At 41.7% G+C, this 18,330-nt stretch overlaps 2 protein-coding genes across 3 annotated transcripts in view; one reads left to right on the top strand and one right to left on the bottom strand.

The window, feature by feature from the left end:
* Positions 1-3,078: 3,078 nt before the first annotated feature.
* Positions 3,079-14,621, bottom strand: LOC118225406 (ADP-ribosylation factor-like protein 13B). Of its 2 annotated transcripts, none has more exons than XM_035413758.1 (8): positions 14,496-14,621; positions 6,230-6,300; positions 5,727-5,976; positions 5,270-5,375; positions 4,710-4,903; positions 4,183-4,291; positions 3,840-3,900; positions 3,079-3,443 (listed from the first exon to the last, which is right to left on the bottom strand). In XM_035413758.1, the coding sequence occupies exons 2-8, from the start codon at positions 6,282-6,284 to the stop codon at positions 3,301-3,303; spliced, it is 918 nt and encodes a 305-aa protein (XP_035269649.1). In that variant the 5' UTR covers positions 6,285-6,300; positions 14,496-14,621; the 3' UTR covers positions 3,079-3,300. The 2 variants fall into 2 exon arrangements, with proteins under 2 accessions (XP_035269649.1, XP_035269641.1); XM_035413750.1 differs by having other exon boundaries at positions 14,471-14,545.
* The window catches only part of ccdc88c (coiled-coil domain containing 88C), a 76,549-nt gene continuing 71,320 nt past the window's right edge, over positions 13,102-18,330 (top strand). The window contains exons 1-2 of the mRNA XM_035413713.1: positions 13,102-13,954; positions 17,732-17,832. Of these exons, the coding sequence (XP_035269604.1) occupies positions 13,895-13,954; positions 17,732-17,832 (161 nt within the window). The 5' untranslated portion in view covers positions 13,102-13,894. The remainder of the gene's footprint in view (positions 13,955-17,731; positions 17,833-18,330) is intronic.

The raw sequence follows: 18,330 nt of genomic DNA, 5'->3' as shown, positions 1-18,330 counted from the left end.
AATCAGTTTCAGATCACTGCTGTTACTGGAAAGGTTATTCCATTTGCCGGATGGATCGAAGCACTTCTTGAACTCGAGAGTTCACCATGGGTATGTTGCCATTCATATGCCAATCCTTGTTAGCCAGAATTGTGTAAACAATGCTTTGTTAGGATTCAATATAATTAAAGTGCTAATCAGGAATGACAGCAAAAAGCCTGTACTCAACTTGAAAGGGCTAATGATTAACAGATGCAAGGTCTATAACGTGAGGTGCCGAATTCGAGCCTGGCCAGAGAATGGACCAATGCTGTTTGAGCCAGCGATAGAGGCCCTGTGGCCTAATGCTTTACAGCTATTTTCCTCCCTCATTGATGTTCCTAATGACACCTCTAAGACTGTGAAGAACCCAGTTCAGAACCGCACGCATCATGAAATTTACCTTCCGCAGAGAAGTTTTGGGCACTGTTGCACAGGTACATTGAATCAGCACAGTAACTGAAGCCTTTGATGTTGAGTGAAAAGTGTAGTTCTAAGTGCAAACCAAATTGCCCAAGAGAAACATCGAGAGCAGAGAGACGCTTCACATCTCAAAAGAAAAATGGCATCTGCCTGTTAACATAGAGCACCTCACTGTACATGAACAGTAAGTAGTCCAACAAATGCTTTACGAGGAGTCCAATGTTTTTGCACAAAATGATGGGGACATTGGCTGTATCCCAAGTCTGAGGCTCAAAATCGTTCTCAAAGATAACACTCCTGTTCAGAAGTATTATTGTTCAATCCCTAAACCACTTTGTAATGAGCTAAAGGAACATGTCCAGACACCTTTGCAAAGTGCTTGGATCAGAAAGTCCACATCACCAATTGTCTGTGTTCGTAAGTGTTACAACCCGAAAACTCCTCACATCACACTAACCAGGAGTTAGAATGTCCGAATATATTAACTAACAAGATCCTGAAATTACCATAAACAGCACCAAGAAACAGACTCGATGATAGGCGACACAATGATTTAATTTGGATGATATGAGTTTGAATTGCAAAACCATCCCAGACCGACATCCACTGCCACGAATGCAAGATCTTCTCAACGATCTAAGTGCATTGCGTGTCTAAAATAATGGTGATCTCCATTGGTCAAATTTTTTATTAAAGGAGTACCATGGTAATTTTCACACACAGTAAAAATTGCTCACATTGTTTTCGCTGTGGCCAAGAAAGACACAGCAGTGGGCTCTACCAGCATCAAGATGGATAAATGCATGCAACTGGATATGGATCATAAACTTTTAACTTCGGCAGAGCATGTTTCAGCCACATGGCAAGGAAGAAAAGATGTTAAAAGGATGGTGTATCAGGGGTAGCTTCTTTGAGATTCTGCTCATCGGACAACATGGAGGAAGAGATTCAACAGTCATTTTATGTCACCCTTGTCTAATGCATTAAAACAGCATGCCAGGATGATCCAGTCATCAAAGAAGAGATTATGCTCATGGAGAATGCCTGGCTTCCCAACGAAAAGGACAAAAGGAGATGGGATGAGACACCAGAAGACTTGTGCATGAGTGCAACAAATTTGTGTTTGAAGATGAAATCCTTGACAGACAGTCAGGACCACGTAAGCAGTTGGTGTTACCAGACAAGCTAACATTGGTGGTACTGAAGAGCCTGCTTGTTGACTTGGAGCTGCTAAAGTAACCCACTTAGCTGGTGAAAGATTTCATTGACCTTATATACATCAGGAGGTGGAGGATTACGGGACAAAGAAGTGTGCTTGCATAAAACGAAGACGGCTAAGCATTCCAGACTGAGCACCTATGGGTTCCATAAAAACCAGCATACCCCTTGAGTTAGTTTCTGTTAACTTGCTGCATTTTGAGCAAAGTAAGGGAGGCTATGAATATATTCTGGTGTTAGCTGATCATCTTACGTGGTTTGCACAAGCTAATCCAACTTGGAAGAAGTCAGGGAAAACAGCCACAGAGAAGATTGTTCAGGATTTCATCCCACGCTTTGGATACCCAGAAAGACTGCATTGCGACCAGGGTTGTGAATTTGAAGTTGTTCCAAAGACTTCAGCAACCTGCGCAAATCCCTCAATCATTCAGAATCCAAACCCAGAATATTCTTAGGCCATACAGACCTCAAGCAGAGGAAAACACAAAACTGAGACTGAAAGCAGACAGGTTTCATCCAATCTCAACAAAGGTAGCAGAAAGCAGAAGGTGAAAACCAGATTCAAGAGGAAGGTGAAGAACCAGTTTTAGAGGATGCACCTCCGTAAGATCAAATGCCTTCTAAAACAGAAGAAGCAGAAAGGTCAGATGAAGAAGAACTGTGTACCAACAGTGATGAGGAAACTGGTTCTGGTGTGGGTCCAATAAACGTGATTAAAGACAGCTTCAGAATTATCTACACACAAACTGTGGCCGGTTTTCTTATGGACATGAGAGATGCTGCTTTCAGCATTTTCATAACTGTTAGTCTTTAAGGCCTTTCTATTTTAAAGGGAACCTCACCTGTTAAGACTTGTAAGACTTAATGTGTTGTTAAAACCACACAAAAGATTTCAGTTATTTTAAGCCTTAATAGAAATTTGGACAAAGGTTGCACTGGAGGTTAAGTCACTTGTTTTGCCCAGCGGTTGTGATAATGTTGAAAAATACCAATACAATGGCTCAGAATTTGTGTGTGATATGACACACCGGATATCTGTGAATAGGATGGATTCAAAAGCTAAACATCTTAATATATCAGCGTGTATGATCATTAGGGATTATGCATTCAAAGGAAGTATTATCACTGGCTTGAGCTCATATATACAATGCCGATCAATAATAACGTTATGTCAATTAAATTAATGGGGACGATGTTTCATTTTCACCAAAAACAATAGTTTGATCCATATGGTCAAGTGACTTTGAATGACTGCTGCTAGAAGGTAGAGCTCTTTACAACAAACAACTTTTCTGTCTCTGTTGGCAATGGCGAGCACTTGCTGCACAGACACCATCTCTTACGCCCTACTCTCATTTCCCCTGGCCTGCGATCTTCATCATTTAGATTTATTTAATGAGGGCTGTTATCGGTGCTGTCCTGCTGAGTAATGTCCTGCTCTGGCTCAAATCGAAAAGGCTGAGCAGAAGATAATTTCAATGTCACTCAATTCTAAAAAACATCTCCCTGTTTTCAAAGCATAGTGTGGTAGAGCAGGACAGAGTTGGGGTCTAAATACTGGAGCAGGAGTAAAGCATGGTCATAGACAGTAGAAGCTCTGACATAGGACAGTTGGGGGAGGAGCCAGGCTCTTACATGCTCTTAAAGGGGGGCCACAGCATTGCGCCTGAACAGTTTAAAACCAGACATGAGGCGGCGAGGTGTTTTAGCTGAGACTGACGACAGAGGCCCCACCCTGTTCTTCTTCCACTGCCAAAACTTCCACTTCTTTTCTAGACAGCTGTCTGCAGGAGCAGAGGGAACAGGTATAATGTTCTGCTTTTTCTTTTCCGTTTTAAGGTCAGGTCAACTGTATTTGTTAAGCTCTCTCTGAGCTGCAGCCTCCCCCATAAATTCAAGAGGGTACAGACAAACAATCCCAAACTGAAGGTTGTTGCAGTGAAGTTGAGCTCTCTCTGAGCTGCAGCCTCCCCCCATAAATTCAAGAGGGTAGAGACAAACAATCCCAAACTGAAGGTTGTTGCAGTGAAGAGACAGCAATACAAGTACAGGACACAGTATACAACAGATTATGTGGTACAAAATAATTCCAGAATATAATCTAATTTAGAACAGAACATTTTGAACTTAAATTAGTTAAATGATTAATTGTGCATGTCTGTCAGGTGAAATGGGTTTACCTGCGTCAGTCTTTGTGATCTGTAGCTCACTGTTCTTGTTTGTTTTCTGCTTGTCCCCCATCTACCCATACAGAGAGAGAGGGAGGGAGGGAGAGAGAGAGAGAGAGATCTCAAACAAGCTGGAAATATATTAGTATATATTTAACATCAACATCCTTCCTGTTCCCGTTATTGGATGTTGTAAGTTCTGAAATTTTACCAATGTGTTTTCTGAAAGTGAAGATTTTGGTGGTATGAGACACCATGCACTAAATAATTTAAATAGACTTATCGATCTGTCAGTGCTCCATCTTAGGTACAGTTGAGTTGCTACAATTCAAAATGTAGCAATCCATGTTCTCACCTCGGAGATGATGTCTCCTGTTGGCTTGAATAGGTTAGCCATGTTGCCCTCATCTTCTGTCTCTGTTGTCCTTCCCTCTTGTTCAGCCTCCTCCCGTTCCCTGTTTTCCCTTTGGAGAAAATACAATGCTTCAGAGAACCCAACTGAACAAACCCTACAGAGGAATCTCAAAGTTAAATATTTCAGTACCAGTACATTTTGTAAATATGTAAAAACGTAGCCATTTCTTTGTTTGGGTAATTCATATAGACAGCTGCTTTGTTTTAATAGTCTTACAGAGTGAGCAAAAGTAGGTCCTTGGCTCAATCTGTGAGCATGATGGATTTCTACTCTAATTGTAATTGGGCTACTTATTTTCTCAGATAAAGTTAGCTTTATTTGGGCCGTTTCTGATACTGTGTAAAGTGGAAATCAGCAGATTCGATCTGTGGGTCAGGGCAGTTGAGGTGATTCAAATATCAGAATGCAGATATGTGTTCATTCAGAAAGTGAATGGGCTTGGAGCTTGAGTAAAAAATGACCCTCACCTCTCCTCCCGAATCAGACGCACCCTCTCGGCCCGCTCTCTCCTCTCCACAGCCTCCTTCTCCCTCTGCTCCTCCGTGTCCTTCTGCACACGCTCACTGATGACATCGTAATCTCTGGCCACGGTTTCCAAAAGCCAGTCCAGCCCGCTCTTGATGGCTTTCTTCCCGATCTCTTTCACAGCCGAGCACGGTACCTGAAGGGTTATTCCACTCATGAGGCTCACGTATTTTATGTATAAGAACATATTACCCCTTAAAATTTAGTTTGTAGTTTCATTTTTAATAATTGACTAATTTGAGATGTCTTGCTGGTAGTATTTTGATCATTATACTTCATAATGCATTGGCATGATGCCAATAGCTTGTCATGGGTGCAGGTGTAAACAGGCATTTAATTGAGCTTGGTGTCCTCAGACAGAGGGTGGTAGGACATTCAGATGAAAATGCTTGGGAACCTCTGCCTTTCCACTGCTGTCAGACACGATGCTGTTACATCACAACTGTCTGCTGCAGTCTTAACCCATAACCATCTGTCTCAGCCTAACCCCAGGAACACTCACGATTTTACAGTAGCATTTGTTCAGGTTAACGGTTTTTTCCAGCGACAGGCGGTCAATGATGTCGACCTCACGCAGGGCCCCATTCAAATCCTGTTTGTTTGCCAGACTGAGAGAAGAGAGGGGAATGGAGAACATGTATTTATTATGTTCATCACAAGCAAATAAGGTTGGCTTTCTTTTTTAAATAGACTGCATCAACATAAATTGGGACACATGACACTCTTCTCAAAAACAAGGTATTTGTTTCACATGTCCATGCCATGGAATAATATCCAGTATCCCATTTTAATTTAGTTTTTGTTATTTAAATTCGTAAAAGAATGGACATTTTCAAACAACAGGCGTTACAAGTCACATGGTTAAACTGACGGTGCAGTAATTATGTTTGCCCAGTAGAGGGCAAGCTATTGGTCTGCGTATGCCTGCGTTCCCAGCGGTCGAGTCAGTGTGTACTCACAGAAGAACTGGCTTCCCAGCGACACGAGGGTGCCCAAGGACTTTGGCCAGGACTTTCCTGGTTTCCTGCATCCGTTGGACATCGCTGGAGTCCACCACGAAAATGACACCATGGGACTCGGAGAAGTAGTGCCTCCAAATGTCCCTGATGCTCTCTGTCCCGCCCAGGTCGAAGATGGACAAATCAACCTGGCCCTTCTTCAGGTCCACAGGGGAAAATCCCACAGTGGGAAGCACATACTCAGGGTTTTCTAAGAAAAAAAAGTGCATTAATCATCATCATCACCATTATTATTATTATTATTACAGTAAAAGAAGGTAAGAGAGATTATTTATCATATGCATGGTTTATCACTGTCATGACAGGCCATGTAAGAATGCTGTGGATTTTATTTAAATTTCCATGCTTTTCTGCCATTTTCAACTTTCTATTCTCGCTTTTATTGTCTGTAAGAGGAACACTGCATACATGGTTTTATCTCTAGATGGCCAGGAAAATCTCACCTCCTTTAATGATTCTCACAGTTGCTGTTTTCCCCGCATTATCTAGTCCCAGCATAGTCAATGTGACTTTCCTGAAAATGAATGAAGAATGAAGGTCATGTTGCCAAATTGCTAAAATGACATTACTATACTACTACTATATTATGGACACCTGACATCCAACATCTCATCCAAATTCATGGGTATTGATGGGGGCATTGTCATCCCAGAAAAGACCATGTTTAATCATAGGATAAATGTGATCACTCAAGAGTAACTTTGTATCGATTTGCAGTGACCCTTCCCTTTAAGCGGATAAGTGGACCCAAACCATGCCAGAAGCATGCCCCCCACAGCATAGCAGAGCCACAGGATCCTGTCACTGTAGGGGTCATGTATTCAGGCCTGTACCGTTCTCTTGCTGCACATGCACTTGCCCAAATATGGTGAAGGATGAATCATCTAACCATATCACTTATTTCCACATACAGTATCTGTAGACCAGTGCCTATGGTTTTTGCACCACTGAAAAAAATGTGCATGTCTTTTTAATGAGGAATTTATGTACTGCAACCCTACTATAACCCCCACCCCCACTACGTTGTTGTTGACAAGACTGTTCTTGCTGACACTCTGATCACATCCTGCGTAGACATTCTCAGTCAACTGAGGAAGAGTTGCTCCTCCATTTTTTTAACATATTGAACTAATGCACAAGCATCACGATCATGGAATGTGTACTTTCAAGCACAATTTCCAGCTTTATTTACCGATGTCTTTCCCATAAATCTAAATTCACTAACCAGTTGAGCAGTCTTTGTGATGGAAGCTCATGCCATCCATACCACATTAATGAACCCTCTTTTAAAGTCACTTTGGTCTTTTCCTCTTGATCTTGATAACTATTGAACAGCTTGACATATTACGAGAATTACGGGTCGCGTCATTGGACTCAGTAAAGACCTAGCAACCACCTAGCAACAGCCTGGCAACAATCTAAAACAACCTAACAACCGCCTGGAACTCCATAGCAACCACCTAGCAGCACCGTAGCAACTGCCTAGAACTCCATAGCAACCACCTAACAACACCCTAGCAACCTCCTAGAACACCTTAGCAACCACCTAGCAACACCCTAGCAACCACCTAGAACTCCATAGCAACTGCCTATAACAACATAGCAACCACCTAGCAACACCCTATCAACCGCGTAGAACTCCCTAGCAACCAGCTAGCAGCACCCTAACAACTACCCAGAACACCCTAGCAACTGCCTAGAACTCCATAGCAACCACATAGTAACACCCTAGCAACTGTCTAGAACTCCACAGCAACCACCTAGCAACACCTTATAAACCACCTATAACTCCTTAGCAACCACCTAGAATACCCTAGCAACCACCTACCAACACACTAGCAATCACCCAGAACTCCATAGCAACACCCTAGTTACCACGTAGAACACCCTAGCAACTGCCAAGAACTCCATACCAACAACCTAGTAACACCCTAATAACCACCTGTAACACCCTAGCAACTGCCTAGAACAACATAGCAACCATTTAGCAATGCCCTATCAACCACCTAGAACTCCATAGCAATCACCTAGCAACACCCTAACAACCACCTGGATCACCATAGCAACTACCTAGTAACACCCTAGCAACTGCCTAGAACTTCATAGCAACCACCTAGCAACACCCTAGCATCCACCTAGAACATGCTAGTAACCGCCTAGAACTCCATAGCAAACACCTAGCAACACCCTAGCAACCACCTATAACTCCATAGCAACCACATAGCAGCACCCTAGCAACTGCCTATAACTCCTTAGCAACCACCTAGTAACACCCTAGCAACCACCTACCAACACACTAGCAACCACCCAGAACTCCATAGCAACACCCTAGTTACCACGTAGAACACCCTAGCAACTGCCAAGAACTCCATACCAACAACCTAGTAACACCCTAATAACCACCTGTAACACCCTAGCAACTGCCTAGAACAACATAGCAACCATTTAGCAATGCCCTATCAACCACCTAGAACTCCATAGCAATCACCTAGCAACACCCTAACAACCACCTGGATCACCATAGCAACTGCCTAGTAACACCCTAGCAACTGCCTAGAACTTCATAGCAACCACCTAGCAACACCCTAGCATCCACCTAGAACATGCTAGTAACCGCCTAGAACTCCATAGCAAACACCTAGCAACACCCTAGCAACCACCTATAACTCCATAGCAACCACATAGCAGCACCCTAGCAACTGCCTATAACTCCATAGCAACCACCTAGTAACACCCTAGCAACCACCCAGAACTCCATAGCAACCACCTAGTAATACCCTAGAAACTGCCTAGAACTCCATAGCAACCACCCAGTTACATCTTAGCAACCACCCACAAATCCATAGCAACCACCTAGCAACACCCTAGCAACCACCTAGAACACGCTAGTAACCACCTAGGACTCCATAGCACCCACCTAGCAACACCCTCGGAACCACCTAGAACTCCATAGCAACCACCTAGCAACACCCTAGCAACCTCCAATAACTCCATAGCAATCACCTAGCAACACCCTTTCAACCACTTAGAACTCCATAGTGACTACCTAGCAACACCCTAGCGACCGCCTAGAACTCCATAGAAACCACCTAGCAACACCCTAGCAACCACCTAAAACTCCATAGCAACCACCTAGAACACACTAGCAACTGCTTTGAATTCCATAGCAACCAGAAACGCCCTACCAACCACCAAGAAATTCATAGCATCCACCTAGCATCACCCCAGCAACTGCCTAAAACTCCATAGCAACCACCTAACAACACCCTCGCAACCACCTAGAACACCCTAGCAACCGCCTAGAACTCCATAGCAACCACCTATAACACCCTAGCAACCACCTAGAACTCCATAGCAACCACCTAGAAACACCCTAGACACCACCTAAAACACCATAGTCACCGCCGGAACAACATAGCAACTACCTACCACTGTTCACTCTGTTCAACACAAAGTCGACTTTGCATTGGCGGCAACCACACTTCACAATTTATTATTGTTGTTGTTGGTAACGAAAATAACAGCAGCAACAATTATTATTATTGATGCCTGTCAGTATGTATTGCTGTTGTGATACTTAGGCCTATGAGCAAACTTAGCCTGTCCCTGTTACTTTTGTCAGTCACTTTGAGCATCTGTTGTATAGATAAATATTGATTGATTGATTGATTGATTGATTGATTTGCACCTCTTTACCCCTTTTTCACCACTAATACCTCTGAATTTTAATAATGTAGGCAACCCTTTACTGTCACTTTCCAAGCAAGTCAGTGTATTGTATGTATGATTTTGGTGTAATGATGGCCTTAATGAGTGACATAAAATAAAATAGGAAATAACCAGCTGCTTTGCAAAATAAGATTTTTCATACAAAGATCACTGTTGGGCCCTCTGTACACTTTAATGGAAAATTTGTCAGGAATATATTTTCTACTTTTGCTTTTTATTTAGTGTTTTTACTTTTCCTCCATTGTCACCCTTATGTCTATTCACTGACTTCTGAAGCCAACCTGTTGTTTGTTACTGTTGCTGGTGTGATACGTAAGAGAAAATTTAGCACATATTTGCTTAGTCACTTTGGATATGAGTCTTTGATGATAGTTGTTAATATCATGGCTACATTCAAAAGATGGGATAGACAAATGTTAAATACATATATGTTAATATGATACAAATGTGTGTATAAATATTTATCCTCAATTTGTCTTCTCATTGTAATTTGCCCTGGATAAACGTGGCTGCCAAATGCCAGTAATGTACTGTATGGAATTAAATATATATTAAATAGATATTTGACTATATGGGTCCTATGCGGCTTTGTTCATAATATGGCTTCCATTTCTGTGTGTACGTAATGGTCAACTGAGTGTAAAACAGACAAAATATATAAATAAAATTAGAAATGTATTCGGAAATAAAGACAATTCCTTCCTGGCAGGCTTTCCACACATTTTCAGAAAGTTCAAGCAGTTCGCCATTAGGATAAAATCAATGCCAATATGATCCAAAGGTAAAATACAACAAACGAATGTCTTGAATGATATCAATTAAAATAGTGGTGTATGCATTGATAGTGCCATACTTAAATAAAAAGGTTGATGAGACGTCACAATAAACCTAATGATTCTCATTATGATGTCACAAAATGCAGATTCTGCATATGTGAATCAATGTTACAAAAGAACTCAAGTCCAATTTAAAACATAATACTTACTGTAGTTGTTGTTATTGCTGTTGTTATCATTTATTATTGTTGTTGTTAGTAACGGCAATAACAACAACAATTATTATTATTATTATTGCCTGTCTGTATCCATTGCCGTTGTGATATTTAGGCCTATGAGCAAATTTAACGCATCCTATAAATCTGTTATATAGATAGACAGACTAATTGATTGATTGACTGATTTGTATCTCTTTACCCCTTTTCCACCACTAATAGCTTTGGATTTTAATAATGTAAATGACCCTTTACTGTCACTTTCCAAGCAAGCCAGTATACCATATGTATGATTTTGGTGTAACGATGGCCTTAATGAGTGTCATAAAATAAAATATGAAATAACCAGCTGCTTTGCAAAATAAGATTTTCCTTACAAAGATCACTGGTGTACACTTTAATCTGTACATTTTAATGAAAAAATTGTCATGAATAGATTTTCTACTTTTTTTTTCTTTAATTTTTTTTTTTTTTTTGTGATTTTAGTTTACCACCATTGTTTCCTTTATGTCTGTTCACTGACTTCTAAAGAGAGCCTGTTATTTGTCACTGTCACTGCTGTGATACGCAAGCCTATGAGAAAATTTAGCATGAATTTTTCTTATGGCTTTGGATATGAGTACCTGATGATAGTTGTTAATATCATATACCTATATTGAAAAGAAGGGATAGACAGATGTTAAATTGATATATGTTAATATGATAAATATGTATAATATCCCCAATTTGTCTTTTCATTGTAATTTACCCTGGATAAATGCATCTGTCAAATGCCAAAAATGTTATGTAATTAATAAAATATATATTAAATAAACATTTGTCATGTATAGGCCTATGTGTGTTCATTTATAAAATGGCTTCCATTTCTGTGTGTACACAATAGTCACTTGAGTGCACAACAGCAAAGATTTTGAATTAGAATTAGAAGTGTATTCAGAAATAAAGACAATTCCTACCTGGCAGGCTTTCCACACATTTTCAGAAATTTCAAGCAGTTCGCCATTAGGATAAAATAAATGCCAATATGATCCAAAGTTAAAATACAACAAACAAATTCCTCGAATGATATCCAGCTAAGATAGTGGTGTATGTATTCACAGCGCCACACTTAAATAAAAAGCTTTATGAGGCGTCACAATAAACCTAATGATTGTCGTTATGATGTCACAAAATGCAGATTCTGCGCATTTGAATCAATTGCGAACTATAGTTAGAAAATAACTCAGAAGGCTTCTTAAATAATCATAGTTGCTGTTGTTGTTATTGCTGTTGTTATGATTTATTATTGTTGTTGTTAGTAACTGCACTAACAGCAGCAACAATAATTATTACTGATTCCCGTCAGTATCTGTTGCTATTGTGATTTAGCCTGTTACTTTTGTCAGTCGGTTTTCAAATAGATAGATACCTTCTTTACCCCCTTTTCACCATTAATTCCTTTGGATTTTAATGATGCTGATGTTGATGTTGTCTACCATTTATTGTCACTTACAATACAAGCCGGTATTGGCCCTACCGTAAATATAGCCTACCTATATCACCGATTTCATAGGCTACTAGTGACCACGAGAGGGCAGAACTGACCTTCATATACAATTAATTTTTAGGCTACATGCTATTTACTGTATCTGTTAATAATGAATGATTCTATGAGACAATTAAAGAAAAAATACAGTATGTCTACATCATTTTAATTCTCATTTCATTTTAAATCTCATACTTTTTATTCATTTTAATTCTCTCAGATATCGATTTAAACAATTATACACATTCCATTATCCAGGACAACTTCGTCAAGTTGACCTACCTTAACTGTGTAACTGCAGTGTTCCACCAATTACTGACCACGTGAGTTAGACTCTGCTACACCACACAATAAAGACTTTGAAATATCATTGTATCATTTTTGACTATCAATTATATTCAAATGTGTACACTTACCCTTCCCATTACAATTGACATTTTACTTTCTTAAATTAGATTTTCTCAGAATCCCCAATATGTTCAGAATACAATAAAATAAATAAATAAAACATTTGGACGACGAGTCCTTGGCACCCGGTAGTATTTGATACGAATATTATTAAAATTTTGAAACCGAAGACAATATCACACAGTTAAAATGTACAGAGTTAGTTTTAAGAGCTTGGTTTACGCATTTAAGGAGCCGTTAAACGGTTCAGGTAAAATGACACCGAGGCGTTTCTTTATTACAATGGTGGGGAGAGAGACGTTGGGTTGTTGACAACTTTCATGAGAGTTGGCAGAAAAATGTCGCTTGAATTCCTTTTTATTATTTTATACATTCACACAATAATTTCAACAACCGCAAAACTTTAATTACATATCTAAGAAACGAATACAAGAAACGTAGCCAACGTAAATTGGGTTAATTGCGGTTCGATTTAAAATGTAACTAAACTGCCCTACAGAGGCGGTTATATCATAGCCAAACCAGCACAAGGTGCGATTGAAAATGTTAAACATTAGCCTAAACCTATGTCCTTTTGTCAGGTGGTTTGTTTTTCTGCACGGACAATGCTCTGCTCGGTTCGTTTTTTATTCTACTTAAGGCTTAGTCGAGTTTTGATTGGTTACGGGAGACGTCAGTAAGGGATGTCGCTCTTGTGGTTACAGGTTGGATGCTGAGAGAAATAGCGCGAGGTAGTTTGCTGAATGGTGAGGAGGTGGGCTTGATCAGTGTTGCCGTAACGGTAATATTTGTAACTTTTTGGTTCTTCCGTATTGCAGCTGGCAATCTTAACTGTAACCAATTGTGCAACGATATCGGGATTCATCATTTGCCAGGTGGCTGGCAAGCTAATTCCAGTTAAGGCATTTCTTCTGCTTTCTGCCTGACTAGTTTTTTTCAACAATATAGCCAACTAGCTAAGTTAACATAGGCTAATGGAAGTGGCTTTCTTGCTGGGCTCCAAGCGAACACTTTTCTGAACGGAATAGGATCTGGAAATTTGATATGTTAAGCATACAGTATTGCACTGCTAACTTTCTCGTCATGCGGCTTGGACTTCTTTTTCAACAGCGCTTGATATAGGCTACTGATCGAACTGGAAAAAAGGAGGGAGCACTTTTGAACTTTAACTAAAAAGCAACACTACTTTTTGTGGGTACCCAGTGGTAAACCGACACTATAAGGGAACAACGTGGATATTATTGAACAGCAAAAAAAAAAACTGAGCTGGGTTTTGATAGTGTGCACAGACCGGCTACGGCGGGTCTGCGCGATGCCTGATTTAACTGGTATTGTTCTCTGGGGAGCGAGCATGCATGGTAATATCGTGGATCCTTAGCCTTCTGGAGTGTCTGCATTTGAGCCCTCACGAAGATATTTGTCTGTTTAACCGTGGGATATTACAGCTCTTCAAACATGGATGTTACGGTTTCCGAACTTATGGCCAACTTTTTGGATTCACCGCTGGTGGTTTGGGTAAGTAGCCTACCATTGTGTTTCACTAGTCAGCCAGCCAGCTAGCAAGATGGAGCTAGGTTCGCTGCTGTGGTTTCATGTTCACCTGCCTTGCTATGGCAAACGTAGCCAGTGAGCTGATACGGGGTAGACTACGAGCGAAATTGCAAACGAAAGTGTGCCGGACTTGGCTACTAATTCAAATTGGGCGAGTTTAACATGGGGGCTGACTTGGTCAGCTTTCTCGACTTTCTCAACTTTCTAGTTTTTTTTTTTTTTTTTTGGAGATCAGTATTTTTTTAACTTTGGTTTGAGCATACCGCACTATTTCAGGTGGAATTCAAATCAGTCTTTAAACCAGATCATAATGTCAGCATTGTGCAATATGCATAGGCTACTCTAATTGAAAATTTTAGCCGATCTAATGGTGTGGACTCGAGTCTGCCTAAATTCTAGTATCGTATGACATTGGATTGAATTATTTCGTTTACTGTTTTATTAGATATAGAAATGCAATCTCTGATCAGTCTGTCTTACATGATTAAATTGGTAGCCTACTCACTCGCTGGTCCTAAACACCGGGTAACATTTCCTGCTTAGGTTCCGATGTGCTTTTGCGTCAGACAATTGGGGAAAGTATTTATTTTGAAGTGAATAATCATGTTAGAGGACGAAAGTGTAAAGTCCAAAGATCTACTTTGAATTTGCGCTGCTTTATTTGCTGAATAGGCCTATGCGGTTCTACCTAAACGAAACATTCAAAGATTAGTTTTAGCATATTAAAATCAGTGTTTTTGAAAATGTCAAATAAAATAACCAGCCTCATAATCGTTACATTATCAGAGCTGTTACTGTTATCTTTTGAAATATTTGATGGATACGTAGGCATTGAAATCGCAGTGTGCTTTCTTGAAATTGGCCCAAACGGCAAATGAACACCGTGGTAAACTTAAGTTTATCAAGCCAGTATCCCTGTACGATGGTAGAGTTCCATACATGTACCCGAGTGTCATAAAGTGCGTTGGTGTCACCCCCAAAGAATCGTTTTATTATGAAGAACAAATATCCCAGTGCTATCGGGCTTTTTTTAAACCAAAGCATACAAACAAATACAAAGTCTGAAGACAAAAAAATATTCTTGAAAAATATAAGTTAAAAAACGTTTAAAATATTCAAGTTCTCTTAAAAGCTGTTTTTTTCGGTTGTAGGCTATAATGACCCTGTTCATTATCTGAGCCTGACTTACAGCTGGGCTGCTAACTTTTGATGTACGAGTGCTATGCTGGGAGGTTTTAGTATGCTGAGTATTTGTCCTCTGTCAGCGAGTTCCAGGCTAATGTCTGTACATGTTTTAAAACCGGACCAAATTCAGTTCAGTCGCTAAAACCGCAGCGCTGCCCAGCTAGTGCGCCCGGTCCAGCGCACTTGCGCTGTCACTTGACCTCAAGGTCAGTGAAAACCCCAGGAACCGGCCCGGACTCTCCCTCACCCTGACCCCACATCCTGTTTGGCCAGCAAATCGGTAGGCAATTCCTGTCCTGTCCCGGTCTTTGTTTTGCTTTTCTCTCTCTTGTTCTTAAATCTGCGGCCCCCTCCGCTCCTCAGAGGGGCAAACCCACACCCGCCAAGCCTCCTGCCTGAATTGCACACCCGACAGCAGCATCCCATATTAAAAAGCCACAGCTATGCAGAAATGGAGCTCCACAGACAAGTGACATGTAGGCCTATACCTACACAGAGAGAGTGTGATGACTTTTATTGTTTTATTTAACCAGGCTAAACTAGTAGTGTTGATCCTGGCACTTTCTCTTTCATGTTAGACTCCTGTGTCCCTCTACATCAGTGTTGGGAGAAGCGCCTTTTTCATACAAGTGGTGTCATCGCACATGCACATTTGGCAGATTGCACTGCGATCACATGACTTTAACTGTGCTGATTGGGCACACGCATCCGAATTGCCCACCTCTGGGTGACTGCTCCCTTCAGTCCTCTATATTTATTCCGTCTGTCAATCAACTAGTTCCAGCTGCAGTTTCATTCTTTGAGACTAAACAGTCTTTATGGACTTTGGGTCCTTTTTCAGCGGGAGACCTGACGATGTGTATCGCCAAGCGGGGCAGGAAGTGTGACTGAGTGCGAAACTGAAGACGAGTGCACCTGGCAGGGCATTTCCGCTCGTCGCCGACCCTTTTTTCACACTTTGTAGCACGCTTTGTAGTGCGTGCTTTGGGGCGTGCTCTTTGGAGTGTACGATGTGGAGAGCACGCCTTGGTTGTGAATTTAATAAGGTCAGCATTTGCCTTTCCAGCCCCTCAACAGGAGAAAGAGTGACATTTCAGGATGGCGTGGTGTGCAGGGGACCTCGTGAAGATTCGGGTTTTGCACTTGTTGAACGATTTGTCTCTCGAGAGCTGCCCAGATGTGGTGGTCGGGAGCCTGTTTTTACAGCTTTGACTCAGTCATTCCGGTTAAGAGTTGCGAGTCCCAGTTGGATTTCAATGCAAAAGCCTGCACATGGGCTCAATTAAGATTTTGAGTGGTTGTGTGTGTGTGTGGATACGTGTGGATGTTCATTTCTGCAAGAGAGACTGTGAGTGTGTGTGTTTGGGTACGTGTGTATGTTCATCTTGGAGAGAGAGAGAGAGACTGTGTGTGTCTGTCTGTCTGTGTGTGTGCGCGCATGTGTGCGTGTGCATGTGTGTGTGTGTGTGTGTGTGCACGCGCGCGCGCACACGCCTCCCCAAGCCTGCTTAGTGGGTTGAAACGGAACCCCAGCTGATAGGCTACAGCAGGGCTGTAAGGACGGCTCGCCGACTCTTTACGATACGCTTTAAGTGAGGGTAAAAAAAAAAGTAGCGATTTGACACAGGGGAAAGGGTATCTCCTGTATGTCCCCATAAAGCAGTATTCAAGCCTCGTGAGGCCCTCTCCGACCCCTTTCATCCTGAGAGAGGGGAGATTCCCGGCCCCTCTGGGGCTTTGATCCCCGCCGCTGTCCTCTAACGAGGCCCTGGGCGGTAAAGTGATATACGGACCGCATAATGACGCAGTGCAGCGTCGCTCTGCCGAGAGAAAGTGTAACTGGCGACAGACCTAAGTGTGTCGAGAGTTGGAATGTGGGGAAAAAAGGCCTGCGTTGTGAGGACTCGCGAATCCCTCCCGCGCTGCAGCGGTCTCGTCTCGTCTGTGAGCTGACCGCACGCAGTCGTCCTCTCGTAACTCTTCGCTCGACGGGCCCACATGCAAATGAGGAATTTTCAGTTATGAAGTGGTTTCATATGGTGTGTTTTTTTTTTTCTTTATCACGCAGTCTAGGTTTCAGAAGTGCTGTATGCAGAAATGTGCGTGCGCACGGTGTGACCGAAAACTATTTTTGAAACCGTGTAGGCTAGGTGTTCTCTATTAGATGACTTGTCATAGGTCCTGTATCATGGATTCCTTCATCATCTCTCTGTCTGTCTTTCGGTTAAAATAAAAATTAGCATGACTGTGAACAAGATTGTGTTTGCATTGCATTTTTTTTTTACAAAAACAAAATGACACATACTAAAAGCAATATCTCAGCATCCCTCCTCTTTCTCTTTTTAAAAAGAACTAGGAAGTAGGCTGTATCAACTGATTTAACATTTCACTGAAAAAATTACCGGAAGAGCAATACCAAACAAATTCTACATAACATGCAAAGGTCATTCAGTGTCTCAGGCGGTGGCAGGCCATGACTTTTGGCTGCTGGAGGACCTGGTTTTCTCCTCCGATGGTATTTTCATTTTTGACTGATAAATCCCTCTCTCTCTGCAGGTGAAAACCTTGGGGCCTCTCGGTAACGGCTCGGAGGATAAGCTGTCCGTGTTCATGGACCTCGTGGATGGCGTCTTCCTGCACAAGATCATGACACAGATGTAAGCAGCAGCTCTGCGTGTGATTGTATGAGAGAGCGAGTGAGAGAGTATGATTGGCCATTGTTTGCACATGTTGACAGATGATTGGTCGGTGTGTTTACTTTTGGCGTGATTTGGCAGTGGTGCATCATTGAAGCAGGTGTTGCTTGAGAAGTGTGCGTGAGCAGCACCTGCTTTAGTGATGAAACTGGAGGGAGGGCGTAATCTAGACAGTGTGATGACTTCGTTTTTGCCTCGTCTCGAAACCTTGTCTTTAATTCCACCTGGAATAACTGCCTCTACCTAAGTAGAATACAACAGAGCCGTTTTGAGAATGGAGAGGACACTGAATCGGTTCGACTTCCCGTTCATTCACGTGCGTTTTACTCTAAATGGTGCCATATTTGGGTGCCAGTATTTGCATTCGGAGGGGAAGAAAAACGAACCTCGAATTCTTAAACGTGACGTTCCGTAGCCGAGCGACGGGCTGTATCTTAGTGACGTCGCGTTAAGCGTGCT

The sequence above is a fragment of the Anguilla anguilla genome, chromosome 1 (genome assembly GCF_013347855.1).
Source record: "Anguilla anguilla isolate fAngAng1 chromosome 1, fAngAng1.pri, whole genome shotgun sequence".
NCBI classification, from domain to species: Eukaryota; Metazoa; Chordata; class Actinopteri; order Anguilliformes; family Anguillidae; genus Anguilla; species Anguilla anguilla.
Note: the sequence above shows the minus strand (reverse complement) of the source record. Positions and strands in the feature narration are given on the sequence as shown.

What these genes read in the sequence shown, in the direction of transcription:
- LOC118225406 (XM_035413750.1), bottom strand. An exon ending in TGTGAGAATCATTAAAGGAG is followed by an intron (nt 5,977 to 6,229) that starts GTGAGATTTTCC and finishes TTTTTTTCTTAG; the next exon opens with AAAACCCTGAGTATGTGCTT. An exon ending in GCTGGGAAGCCAGTTCTTCT is followed by an intron (nt 5,376 to 5,726) that starts GTGAGTACACAC and finishes CTCTTCTCTCAG; the next exon opens with TCTGGCAAACAAACAGGATT.